The sequence below is a fragment of the Squalius cephalus genome (genome assembly GCF_949319135.1).
Source record: "Squalius cephalus genome assembly, chromosome: 15".
Taxonomy (NCBI): Eukaryota; Metazoa; Chordata; class Actinopteri; order Cypriniformes; family Leuciscidae; genus Squalius; species Squalius cephalus.
This window is the reverse complement of record NC_137136.1, coordinates 7,795,614-7,809,385: the sequence shown is the minus strand read 5'-3', so window position 1 is coordinate 7,809,385 and position 13,772 is coordinate 7,795,614. Positions and strand designations below refer to the sequence as shown.

Sequence of the window (13,772 nt, the reverse complement as noted above, 5' to 3'; positions counted from 1 at the left end):
AAAAGATTCCCAGCATTCTGTTAACATAGATCGTAAAAAAAAGTCTTGTAGAATTTAATCAGAAGCATCAGGGTTGCTTATTCATACAGTAAACATTATTTGTGACAACAAACTCATTCAAGTCAACCGGTTTTCAGTCAATTCAGTCGACTCATTTTTGACAAAAGGTGTAGTTACTTTGTTTTGCCTATGTGTGGCAGTGTAAGCATGTACATCACCATTACATGTCTGGCTCATGTTCTGTCAGCTTCTGACTGTCTATCAATTGACAATACAACGTCATATTGACGATACAAGATCTCTATAGTGATGATTGGTCTGTTGAATTTTAATACAGTATATAGGCTACCCAAAGACGAGTTTTAGAGAGAGTTCTAAATAATTATTTTCTTTTAGAAATGTACCTTTCTTTTTAAAATTATGAACAGTTAATCATTTATACTACCCCAAATCAAGAAAAAATGGGACATTTTGTAAAATGCCATAAAATCAAGAATCTGTGATTTGTTACTTCTCTTTCAACTTTATTTTACTGACAAAAGTACAAGGAAAAGATTTCCAGTGTTTTCACTGGACACATTTAGATTTTGATGGCTGCAATACACTACAAAAAAAGTTGGAACAGAGACAAAATAAAAGTGATAAGCTTATAGAATATCCTTGTTTAAAAAAAAAAAAAAAAAAAAAAAAACCTTGCAAAACGGCAACAATTATCCTCAATTTGAAAACATGTTTTCTTGGTACTTTTGTCGGTTAAATCAAGTTAAAATAGAATGAACAAATCACAGATTTTTTTTTTTTTTTTTTTGCATTTTACAAAATGTCCCAACTTATTTTGATTTGAGGTTATAGCTGAGTAAAAGATGATTGACTGACTAATTGATTGATTGATTGATTGACTAATTGATTGATTGATTGACTGATTGATTGATTGATTGATTGATTGATTGATTGATTGATTGATTGATTGATTGATTGATTGATTGATTGATTGATTGATTGATTGATTGATTGATTTATTGATTGATTGAGATGTTTTGGTAGAATTTTGTAATCAAAATGAGTTATCAAACATTTTAAATTGATTCAAAATAAAATAATACTTTAATACAAAGTGGAATGTACATAATCTATATATGTTCATTCTATTTAATGTTTATTTTCAAACGCAATGTACAGACGGACTCTTACATTTTCCTGATTTACGCATTTGTTCAAAACAGATAATGCTAAACTATTTAATATCATTTAGCAAAATGAAATAAGAAGAGCAAAATCTGCTACACCAGCCAGCCGGAGTGCCCATGATAATCACCAGAGGGCACTCCCTCCGTCTGCTTTACTGCTTCATGAACTACGTTTCCCATAAACCATTGCCTGGACTCATCATGTTCTGGTTACTGCCAACTGTTTGTCATTAACTCATTTATGTTTGCCTATTTAAACCCTGTGCGATCATTCGCTTGTTGTGAAGTCGTGCTTGTGTTACTGCATTTCATGGTTTCTGTGTCATGTTCTTGATCTTCTGCCTGGCTCCCTGTCCCTGGATTTCCCTGTTTGCCTGTGCCGAGCCTTGGACTTCTGTCATTATCTGGATAGTTTGCTCTGTGGGTTTGACCTTATTCCTGTTTTATGGATTACACTCTATAAAGCTTGCGTTTGGATCTCAGTCACGTCTCCGAGCAGTAATACACATAACACTTCTATTGCTAAAATTAGGTCAAATTTGATTTCAGTGCACATAAACACATATGGGAAATGGGCAATATAACTGCCAAAGGGCAATTTGAGAAGCTATTAAGGCCATGTTTCTATGATACTTCTTTAGAAATAAAGATATGGGGATGGAGACAGAAAAGTTTGAAGGTTCAGTTCCAGATAAGGCCTGTAAAACTGGTTGTTGTGAAATAGTTCTTTATGATTTAATTTCTAAACCCTACAAAAGGGCTAGTGATTTGCATAAAATAAAAAGTTCTACAATTAAAAACAACAACAGCAATCTATTACCATTATTCAATTGCTATCTTTGCAAGTTCCAGTTTCATCAATTCCTTTTTCACAATATTTCTTAAGATATAGCAACTGATTTAATTTTTATGATTGTGTTTGTCTCATGTAAGTTATGATATGTCCATTTAAAACTTTTAAATAATCCTGTTAATTGTTCTCAATTAACTGTTCTTAACTTAAATTATAGATCTTAACTGACAAAGAAACACATAAGAGGCCAGAAAACACGTGATCTGTTCCTTAGCATTTCTGCAAACTCATTTACATTGTTAGACATTTCTCACAAAATGTATCAGTTGTAAAAAGCACATTTATCAGATGATTTAGATAAAGCATCCACACCTTTAAATGACGTTTAAATTACATTTTTATAAATTTTTTATTATTTGTTTTGGTTATATAATGGGTGGTGAACACTCTTTGTTCATTTACCTTGTCTTTGGGAGAACCTGTAGCTTTTAAAATAAAGGTGAGTCAGTTCAACTTGATTAAAAAAACAAAAAAAAACAACAACATCAAAATCAATGTCAGAAATTAATTGCTTTTGTCATTTTATACTTATCAAAATACACACACATGTCAATATTGCATGACATTTTTACTTAATTAAATTAAATTAAGTCAATTAATCTGACATTCTGTTAAATCTTAAAACAAACTCTTATAAATCTATTATAAATTGGATTATAAATGATTTCGCCATATCAGAAACAATTGCAAAGAAAGCTTAACTTTTTAAAAAGCTTATTTTTCTGAACTTATTTACTTCTCACTTGCAGAACAATGGAAATGCATGTGTTTTTCCTGCTTTGTATTTTTGCCATGCCTTATTTTGCAGACACGACGACAGCTAAAGGTAAAGTTGAAACATTTACAGTTTCAATAATGTAGACATGCCTCACAATACTGTAGACACTTTCATATGTTTTATGTTGCCTTCAAACTATTTGGATATTTGCTTTGTCTTGCATATATACATTTTGTATTTTTTATAATTTTATTATAAATAAAGTTTGATACAATGCCTCACTATAAAGGTATATTATCCCAAAAGGACTTTGTTTTCTCCTTGGCAATAATGATGGAAATGTTCAAGCTTTCATTAGCTATATCCACTTTTGTGTCTATAAATAATACATGTACTTAAAGCTTTCTTTCTGATTAGTGCTTTATCAATTTCAGCTAAAAATCTCGCTTTATATGGCAAGGCCACACAGTCGGACCTGGTTGAGAATCCTGGGGCAGCATTTGGCCATGCCAGTAATGCTATTGATGGAAATCGTGACTCACATTATGAACATGGATCCTGTACTTCTACTCCTATACAAGATGACCCATGGTGGAGGTTAGATTTACTAGACGAGTATGTAGTGACCTCCATAACTATCACGAACAGAAAAGACTGCTGTCCTGAAAGGCTTGATGGAGCCGAGATACGAATCGGAAACTCTCTGCTGAACAACGGCAACAACAATCCATTGTAAGAAAGCCTTTCAAGAGAAGATTCTCTTAAAGAACAATGTGATGAGGTTACATACTGTACATGAAATCAAATATTATCCATATGCTGTCATTTTTATACAGGGCTGGAAAGATTTCATCCATTCCAGGTGGGAGATCCCTCACTTTCAAATGGGAAAAAGGCATTCCAGGCCGTTTCATCAATGTGGAAATACCTGGTCGTAATCGGGTTCTTAAGGTGATGATACACAGGGCAACTTTTTGAGCAATGTTGCTGGGCAATGTTGCCGTCAAAAGGCAACCAGATGAGACACAGGGCCCACGACCGAACTTAATTATCCAGATAGAAATGCATTGCCCATTTTCAATGGGAAAGTGCCCAAGCAACAATCGGTCGGCAAGATTGCCCAGCAACATTGCTCAAAAAGTTGCCCTGTGTATCATCACCTTTACTCTCAGTGAGGTTGAGGTTTACGGTTATCCAGCTCCTGATGGTGAGAACATTTATGATCAGGATTTGATCAGTTTGGCACTAATAAAAATAAGCAGATATTTGAGATTTAGCAATGTTGTAGACACATATTCCATTTCTAGACTGTAAGAGAAGTAATTTACTCAAAACTATGAATTCATGTGAAACTCATCTGTTGTTGTAGGTGAAAATGTGGCTTTAGGAGGAGTAGCTACACAGAGTTCCCTCCACTCATATGGCTTTGCATCCAATGCCATTGATGGGAACAGAGATGGTGTTTTCAGTCGTGGATCTTGTACCCACACTGCAGCAGAGGTCAATCCCTGGTGGAGACTGAACTTACTGAAAAGACACAAAGTGTTTTCAGTGGTAATTACAAATAGATTAGACTCTGCTCCTACAAGACTAAATGGGGCAGAAATCAGAATTGGAAACAGTCTGGACAACAATGGCAATGATAATCCCAGGTAAATTAATTCATCTTAATATGGCTTTTTGGAGAATTTAGAGAATTTCTCAGAATTACTGCAGTCTGCAATGTGACATTTAACTTGGCTACAATTTGGTAAAATTTGATTTGGGTTTTGTGCATTTTTGTTTATTCTGTTCATTTGCGTGAACTGGTTTGACTTGAAGCATAAATGTGTTGTGCTTTGAATATGGACGGTGGTTCAGAGTTTCTCAAGATGCTTAACTCTCTCTTTCTTCAGGTGTGCTACGATCTCTTCCATTCCTCCTGGGTTTTCCTCCTCTTTTGACTGTTATGGGATGGAAGGACGTTACATTAATGTTGTTATTCCAGGACGGAGAGAATATCTTACACTGTGTGAGGTTGAAGTGTACGGATCACCACTGGATTGAGAAGAACTTAAACAACAGGATGTAGATAAAAACTAAATATTAGTGTCTGTAGAGCTTTACTTTAACCAGACATTTATACAAGAGTTTGCAAAACAGGGCATGTCTTATTTTAAGTCTCTGTACTTTAATGCACTGCATGCTGCAGAAAGTATTAGACAGATTTGTGTGACTATCGATCAAAGGACACTGGGAAATGGACAATATGGACAACACTTTATTGTAATGAAATTCAGCTGTGAAAATGTTATATTGTAAAATAAATGATCCTTGTGTTATTAAGTCTGTAGTGTCTTGCAAATGTAAAATAAAAATAGGCAAATGGGCAATATAACTGCCAAAGGGCAATTTGAGAAGCTATTAAGGCCATGTTTCTATGATACTTCTTTAGAAATAAAGATATGGGGATGGAGACAGAAAAGTTTGAAGGTTCAGTTCCAGATAAGGCCTGTAAAACTGGTTGTTGTGAAATAGTTCTTTATGATTTAATTTCTAAACCCTACAAAAGGGCTAGTGATTTGCATAAAATAAAAAGTTCTACAATTAAAAACAACAACAGAAACCCATTACCATTATTCAATTGCTATCTTTGCAAGTTCCAGTTTCATCAATTCCTTTTTCACAATATTTCTTAAGATATAGCAACTGATTTAATTTTTATGATTGTGTTTGTCTCATGTAAGTTATGATATGTCCATTTAAAACTTTTAAATAATCCTGTTAATTGTTCTCAATTAACTGTTCTTAACTTAAATTATAGATCTTAACTGACAAAGAAACACATAAGAGGCCAGAAAACACGTGATCTGTTCCTTAGCATTTCTGCAAACTCATTTACATTGTTAGACATTTCTCATAAAATTTATCACAGTTGTAAAAAGCACATTTATGAGATGATTTACATGAAGCATCAACACCTTTAAAATATTGTTTTTAATTTTTAGCTGTGGTTTTTGGTTATATAAAGGGTGATGAGCACTCTTTGTTCATTTACCTTGTCTTTAGGAGAACCTGTAGCTTTTAGAATAAAGGTGAGTCAGTTCAACTTGATTTAAAAAACAAAACAAAAAAACAACAACAACAACATCAAAATCAATGTCAGAAATGAATTGCTTTGATCACTTTATACTTATCAAAATACACATGCATGTCATTATTGTATGACATTTTTACTTAATTGAATTAAATTAAGTCAATTAATCTAATGACATTCTGTTAAATCTTAAAACAAACTCTTATAAATCTATTATAAATTGGATTATAAATGATTTGAAACAATTGCAAAGAAAGTTTAACTTTTTTTAGAAGCTTATTTTTCTGAACTTATTTACTTCTCACTTGCAGAACAATGGAAATGCATGTGTTTTTCCTGCTTTGTATTTTTGCCATGCCTTATTTTGCAGACACGACGACAGCTAAAGGTAAAGTTGAAACATTTACAGTTTCTTTCAATAATGTAGACATGCCTCACAATACTGTAGACACTTTCATTTGTTTTATATTGCCTTCAAACTATTTGGTTATTTGCTTTGTCTTGCATATATACATTTTGTATTTTTTATAATTTTATTATAAATAAAGTTTGATACAATGCCTCAATATTAAGGGTATATTATCCCAAAAGGACTTTGTTTTCTCCTTGGCAATAATAATGGAAATGTTCAAGCTTTCATTAGCTATATCCACTTTTGTGTCTATAAATAATACATGTACATAAAGCTTTCTTTCTGATTAGTGCTTTGTCAATTTCAGCTAAAAATCTCGCTTTATATGGCAAGGCCACACAGTCGGACCTGGTTGATAATCCTGGGGCAGCATTTGGCCATGCCAGTAATGCTATTGATGGAAATCGTGACTCACATTATGAACATGGATCCTGTATTTCTACTCCTATACAAGAAGACCCATGGTGGAGGTTAGATTTACTAGACGAGTATGTAGTGACCTCCATAACTATCACGAACAGAAAAGACTGCTGTCCTGAAAGGCTTGATGGAGCCGAGATACGAATCGGAAACTCTCTGCTGAACAACGGCAACAACAATCCATTGTAAGAAAGCCTTTCAAGAGAAGATTCTCTTAAAGAACAATGTGATGAGGTTACATACTGTACATGAAATCAAATATTATCCATATGCTGTCATTTTTATACAGGGCTGGAAAGATTTCATCCATTCCAGGTGGGAGATCCCTCACTTTCAAATGGGAAAAAGGCATTCCAGGCCGTTACATCAATGTGGAAATACCTGGTCGTAATCGGGTTCTTACTCTCTGTGAGGTTGAGGTTTACGGTTATCCAGCTCCTGATGGTGAGAACATTTATGATCAGGATTTGATCAGTTTGGCACTAATAAAAATAAGCAGATATTTTAGATTTAGCAATGTTGTAGACACATATTCCATTTCTAGACTGTAAAGGTGATGATACACAGGGCAACATTTTGAGCAATGTTGTTGGGCAATCTTGCCGAGCGATTGTTGCTTGATCACTTTCCCATTGAAAATTGGCAATAACTTTCTATCTGGACAATTTAGATCGGTCGTGGGCCCTGTGTCTCAACTGGTTGCCCGTTGACAGCAAAATTGCCCTGTGTATCATCACCTTACGAGTGTAATTTACGCAAAACTATGAATTAATGTGAAACTCATCTGTTGTTGTAGGTGAAAATGTGGCTTTAGGAGGAGTAGCTACACAGAGTTCCCTCAATGCAAATAACATTGCATCCAATGCCATTGATGGGAACAGAGATGGTGTTTTAAGTCGTGGATCTTGTACCCACACTGCAGCAGACCTCAATCCCTGGTGGAGACTGAACTTACTGAAAAGACACAAAGTGTTTTCAGTGGTAATTGCAAATAGATTAGATGCTTTTCCTACAAGACTAAATGGGGCAGAAATCAGAATTGGAAACAGTCTGGACAACAATGGCAATGAAAATCCCAGGTAAATTAATTCATCTTAAGGCTTTTTTTGGAGAATTTAGAGAAGTTCTCAGATTTACTGCAGTCTGCAATGTGACATAAAACTTGGCTACAATTTGGTAAAATGTGATTTGGGTTTTGTGTATTTTCGTTTATTTTGTTCATATGCATTTAACTGGTTTGACTTGATGCATAAATGTGTTTTGCTTTGAATATGGACTGTGGTTCAGAGTTTCTCAAGATGCTTAACTCACTCTTTCTTCAGGTGTGCAACGATCTCTTCCATTCCTCCTGGGTTTTCCTCTTCTTTTGACTGTTATGGGATGGAAGGACGTTACATTAATGTTGTTATTCCAGGACGGAGAGAATATCTTACACTGTGTGAGGTTGAAGTGTACGGATCACCACTGGACTGAGAAGAACTTAAACATCAGGATGTAGATAAAAACTAAATATTAGTGTCTGTAGAGCTTTACTTTAACCAGACATTTATACCAGAGTTTGCAAAACAGGGCATGTATTATTTTAAGCATCTGTACTTTAATGCACTGCATGCTGCAGAAAGTATTAGACAGATTTGTGTGACTATTGATCAAAGGACACTGGGAAATGGACAATATGGACACTTTTTTTCTGTAATGTAATGCAGCTGTGAAAATTGTATGTTGTAAAATAAATTATCCTTTTGTTATTAAATCTCTAATGTCTTAAAAATGTCAATGTAAAATAAAAAATTGTAATTATAAAAATTTTGCTTTAATGGAAAAAACACAAACCAGGGAACATCAGAGCAAAAACAGTATAGCATTCATTGCTTAAGGTTCTTGGGAGAAAATAAATTGTTATAGTCTTTTTATTTTACTTTAAGAAATATTAGGTCAAATCTAATGGATGATTTCCAATAAATTACTTTGAAGGGTTTTTGTCCTGTTATTGTGGGAGAGTAAAACAATATTATAAATTTGAAACACCTTGCACCCTGTGTTTTGCTCTATATTAAACAAACATTTTAAGTATACAAATATGGCATTTAGAACCTCCCAAAAATAATTAATTTCACTTTGCAAGAGAAATATAAAAGTGTACAGAACCAAGGAGTCTTGAGGCAAAACTAAGACCTGCTACTGAGCAGAAGACACTTTTCTTCATGATGGTGACTGAATAAAACACTATCATTGAGCACAAAATAGAACAGATAACACTGCAGGACTGTAAACACAATCATAAGTGCATATAAACTGGATCACATTAAAGTAGACTTTGTGGTTTCAACATTGTTTGTATTTTGGCAGGCTGTGCGAATCTATTTGTTTGCTCTGTTTTACAGATTGCTTAAAGGTCACATGTAATAAATTGGTCAAATCTAGATTCAGAGTGCACACATGGAAGGGAAAGGTGGTGGATTTATGCACTGCTATAAAATGCACATCACCATTGTAACTTAAATTAGCGGAAATGGCCAAAAAAGAGTTGAATAACATAGTATGCTTCCGTAAAGTTACTGCAAGCTCAACAAACAAACCATAAATATTTTATCACAATTCTGGTAAAGCACTTGTACCTCAGATGACCTTTTTGATAAAACACCCAGGCCTTTAAAAGTTGTCTTGTATTTATAGCCGGCCCATTGATGGTTTTATTATGAATTGTTTTGGTGATGAACCCTTTTTTGCCATAGAGTAAACTTCATCTTGTCTATTTGAAAACCTTTTTTTTGTACATCATAAAATACAGGTGAGTGGCTTGTTTATTTAAATGAATCAAAATGAATGTCAGATTATGTTTTCATGTGCATGCATTTGAATTACATAATATGAATACATTTAAATGCACCACTCACAACCAGAAAGTGCTGCAGGCACATAATGAACGCAGCAGGAAAGATCGTCGGTGCCACACTACCTTCCCTCAATGACATTTACAATACCCGATTAACCCGAAAAGCACTCAGCATAGTGGGTGATCCCACCCACCCCTCACACAACTTCTTTAGTCTTCTGCCATCTGGGAGGAGGTTTCGGAGCCTGCAGGCCTGAACTACCAGACTGAAGAACAGCTTTATCCACCAGGCTGTCAGGAAGTTGAACTCTCTTCCCTTTTAGCTCTTAGCCCTTCCCTCAGATGCACTGAACTGTGACTCTTTGCCCCCATAGCAAATGGACACGCATGCGCGCACACACACACACACACACACACACACATACACACACACACACACACACACACACACACACACACAGTGCACCAGACACTTTTACAATTGCTGCTCTCTCTTTTTGCATACTGTTTGCACTTTATAATGTAAACATATTTAAATTCTCATGTGCCTGATGTTTTTTTTAAATGTTTGTATTGTGATTTATATATATTTGTAATACTTGTCTGTGTTATGTTGGGGTTTTACACCATGGGTCTGAGGGAAACGGAATTTCAATTCTCTGTATGTCCTGTAGTAGAATTGACAATAAACCTGAACTTGAATTTACTTACAGTAATTGTCTATCAAATTCAGTTATAGGATAAGTCCAATTACATTTTGTTAAATATCAAAACAAACTCTCACAGAAAATTTATTATAAAATCAGATTAACATAAATGTCATGATCCATTCTACTTGTTGATTAAAGTTAATATAGTGCATTATTCACTTCAGTTAACATGAAAGATAAAAGAAAGAATAGTTGATTTTTATCAACTAGCTTGTCAAATGTGTTTAAAGCATTACTGCATGTTCGGGCTGGGTGATATGACACTACATATCATAGCGATGATATAAAGTTTGAATTGATGGAACTTTTTCTAAATCGTTTACATAGATGGGCCTATTTGTGGGGTAAGCAAATATCCGTGCAGCTTTTAGTGGGCAGGAATTATTGGAACGTTGGAGTGGAAAAAGAAGCACTGATGAATGATACTCCACAAAAAATCTTCAGCTTTTAGTTTTATTGTACATAAAAAATAATAATCAAAAAGGGGTAAATAGTGTCAAATGAATCTAAATTAATTGTAATTTTAAATGTTAGATACACTTTCTAATTTCATAGAATTGATCACTTTCCCATTGAAAATGGGAAATAACTTTCTATCTGGATAATTTAGATCGGTCGTGGGCCCTGTGTCTCAACTGGTTGCCCATTGACAGCGACATTGCTCGAAAACTTGCCCTGTGTATCATCACCTTACGAGTGTAATTTACGCAAAACTATGAATTCATGTGAAACCCATCTGTTGTTGTAGGTGAAAATGTTGCTTTAGGAGGAGTAGCTACACAGAGTTCCCTCCACACAAATAACTTTGCATCCAATGCCATTGATGGGAACAGAGATGGTGTTTTCGGTCGTGGATCCTGTGCACTTCAGCAGAGGTCAATCCCTGGTGGAGACTGAACTTACTGAAAAGACACAGTGTTTTCAGTGGTAATTGCAAACACATTAGACAGTGTTCTTAAAAGACTAAATGGGGCAGAAATCAGAATTGGAAACAGTCTGGACAAAAATGGAAATGATAATCCCAGGTAAATGAATTCATCTTACGATGGATTTTTAGAGAAATTCTCAGAATTACTGCAGTCTGCATTGTGACAACTTGTATTGAACTGGTTTGACTTGAAGCATAAATGTGTTTTGCTTTGAATATGGACGGTGGTTCAGAGTTTCTCAAGATGCTTAACTCACTCTTTCTTCAGGTGTGCTACGATCTCTTCCATTCCTCCTGGGTTTTCCTCCTCTTTTGACTGTTATGGGATGGAAGGACGTTACATTAATGTTGTTATTCCAGGACGGAGAGAATATCTTACACTGTGTGAGGTTGAAGTGTACGGATCACCACTGGATTGAGAAGAACTTAAACATCAGGATGTAGATAAAAACTAAATATTAGTGTCTGTAGAGCTTTACTTTAACCAGACATTTATACCAGAGTTTGCAAAACAGGGCATGTCTTATTTTAAGTCTCTGTACTTTAATGCACTGCATGCTGCAGAAAGTATTAGACAGATTTGTGTGACTATTGATCAAAGGACACTGGGAAATGGACAATATGGACACCTTTTTTTTGTAATGAAATTCAGCTGTGAAAATTGTATATTGTAAAATAAATGATCCTTGTGTTATTAAGTCTGTAGTGTCTTGCAAATGTCTATGTAAAATAAAAAATAGTAATTATTAAAATGATACTTTTACGGAAAAATCTAAATCAAAAGTCACAGGTAAAAAAACACAAACCTGGGAACATTAACAACAATGCATTCATTGCTTAAAGGAACTGTATGTAGGATTGTGGCCAAAACAATAGGTTACTTGCGTAACCCCGGTTCTCTGATAGCATTAAGTGAGGTGTCTCACTATGGGATACGCCCCTTCCGCGGATTCCACAGAAGTCCTATTACATTACGCCAGCCCCAATTGGCTGGCAGACATGACGCAGTGTCTGGGAGTGGCTACCCCACCCCTCAGTATAAGAGGAGTAGCACTGCGTCATTACGACATTCAAAACAAGCACACCTCTTCCTCGCTTCACACAGCAAGGAGGGTGATCTGGTGAGACACCTCACTTAATGCTATCAGAGAACCGGGGTTACGCAAGTAACCTATTGTTCTCTTTCAAGCATACGTTTCGGTGTCTCACTATGGGATATACTAACTCCCGTAATGCCAGATAGCCTGCCTCGAAGTCTCCTGCCAACCACAGCACCACCTCTAGGGCTGAAAGTTTCATGACTCAACTCCAACGCTCAAAACTGCATGCGCCAAAGTTTGAGCTGTAACATCCAGTTTATAAAACCTTGCAAACGTATGCGGTGAGGACCAACTCGCCGCTTTACAAATATCCTGTATCGTGACTCCTTTAAAGAAAGCCCACGAAGTTGACATTCCCCGTGTTGAGTGCGCACGTAAACCAGTCGGGGGCGCATGGCCCTTACTGGAATATGCCAATGAAATCGCCTCCACTATCCAGTGCGACAAGCGCTGCTTAGTAATCGGCTTCCCCATTCTTGGCTTCATCCAAGATACGAACAGCTGATCACTCTCCCTGACCCCTCTGGTTCTTTCTATGTAGATGCGTAAAGCACGCACAGGGCATAACTCATTTAGCTTTTGCTGTCTCAATGAAGCAAAAGGTGGTGGATAGAAAGCTTTTAGCTCAAAAGGAGTGACAGAATTAACTACCTTGGGCATAAATGCAGGATTAGGCTTCAAAACTATCCCTGCATCCCCGGGCATGAACTGCATACATGCTGAATGCACCGAAAGCGCATGAATCTCACTTACGCGTTTCGCTGAAGCCAAAGCTAACAGCAGCGCCGTCTTAAACGACATTATTTTAAAATCAATCTTGTCCAGTGGCTCAAACGGGGACATTGAGAGCGCATCAAGTACCAGTGCTAAATCCCATGAAGGGGAAAGCGGTTTTGAAACTGGCAAAACGCGACGCGCGCCCTTCATGAACCTGCACACTAAAGGATGCTGCCCAACGGTTTTACTATCAAAACCTATGTGACAAGCAGAAATAGCGGCCAGATACACCTTAACGGTTGAAAACGCTTTTCCCTGGTCTATCAAATCCTGTAGAAATGATAGAACTATTGCCACTGAGCATTGAAAAGGAATCTCATTCTTAGCCGCGCACCAGCGCTCAAACACGCCCCATTTGCAGTCGTAGAGAGACCTAGTCGACGAAGCTCTAGCATTCTGTATAGTTCTGATGACATTGTCAGACAGACCGGTTGTGTTCAAATTTAACCACTCACAGGCCAGGCCCATAGTGCCAAGCGTTCTGGATGGGGATGAAGGATTTCCCCCCCCGCCTGTGACAGTAGATCTCTGCGTAACGGGAGAGACCACGGGTCTTTGTATAGCATACGTATGATCTCCGCCAGCCAGTATTTCCCTGGCCACCTCGGAGCTATTAAAATCAGCTTTAGTCCCCCCTCCCTCACTCTGTAGAGTGTTGGGGATATTAATGCTATCGGTGGGAACGCATACAGAAGAGTGCGGGGCCAGTCGTGTGCCAGCGCATCTATCCCCAGAGGCGCGCTCTGATCTTTCAG

At 36.4% G+C, this 13,772-nt stretch overlaps 2 protein-coding genes across 2 annotated transcripts; both read left to right on the top strand.

Moving 5' to 3' along the window:
- Positions 1-3,031: 3,031 nt before the first annotated feature.
- Positions 3,032-4,804, top strand: LOC307172651 (fucolectin-6-like; the record flags this gene model as incomplete). The annotated part of the gene is made up of 5 exons (XM_079895190.1): positions 3,032-3,047; positions 3,193-3,490; positions 3,874-3,965; positions 4,128-4,410; positions 4,654-4,804. 5 exons carry the CDS (start codon positions 3,032-3,034, stop codon positions 4,802-4,804), a joined length of 840 nt encoding a protein of 279 aa, XP_079751316.1.
- Positions 4,805-6,151: 1,347 nt separating this feature from the next.
- Positions 6,152-8,467, top strand: LOC307173043 (uncharacterized protein). Its single transcript, XM_079895847.1, has 5 exons — positions 6,152-6,222; positions 6,554-6,851; positions 6,956-7,110; positions 7,463-7,745; positions 7,989-8,467. The coding sequence occupies exons 1-5, from the start codon at positions 6,156-6,158 to the stop codon at positions 8,137-8,139; spliced, it is 954 nt and encodes a 317-aa protein (XP_079751973.1). The 5' UTR covers positions 6,152-6,155; the 3' UTR covers positions 8,140-8,467.
- The last annotated feature ends 5,305 nt before the right edge of the window (positions 8,468-13,772 follow it).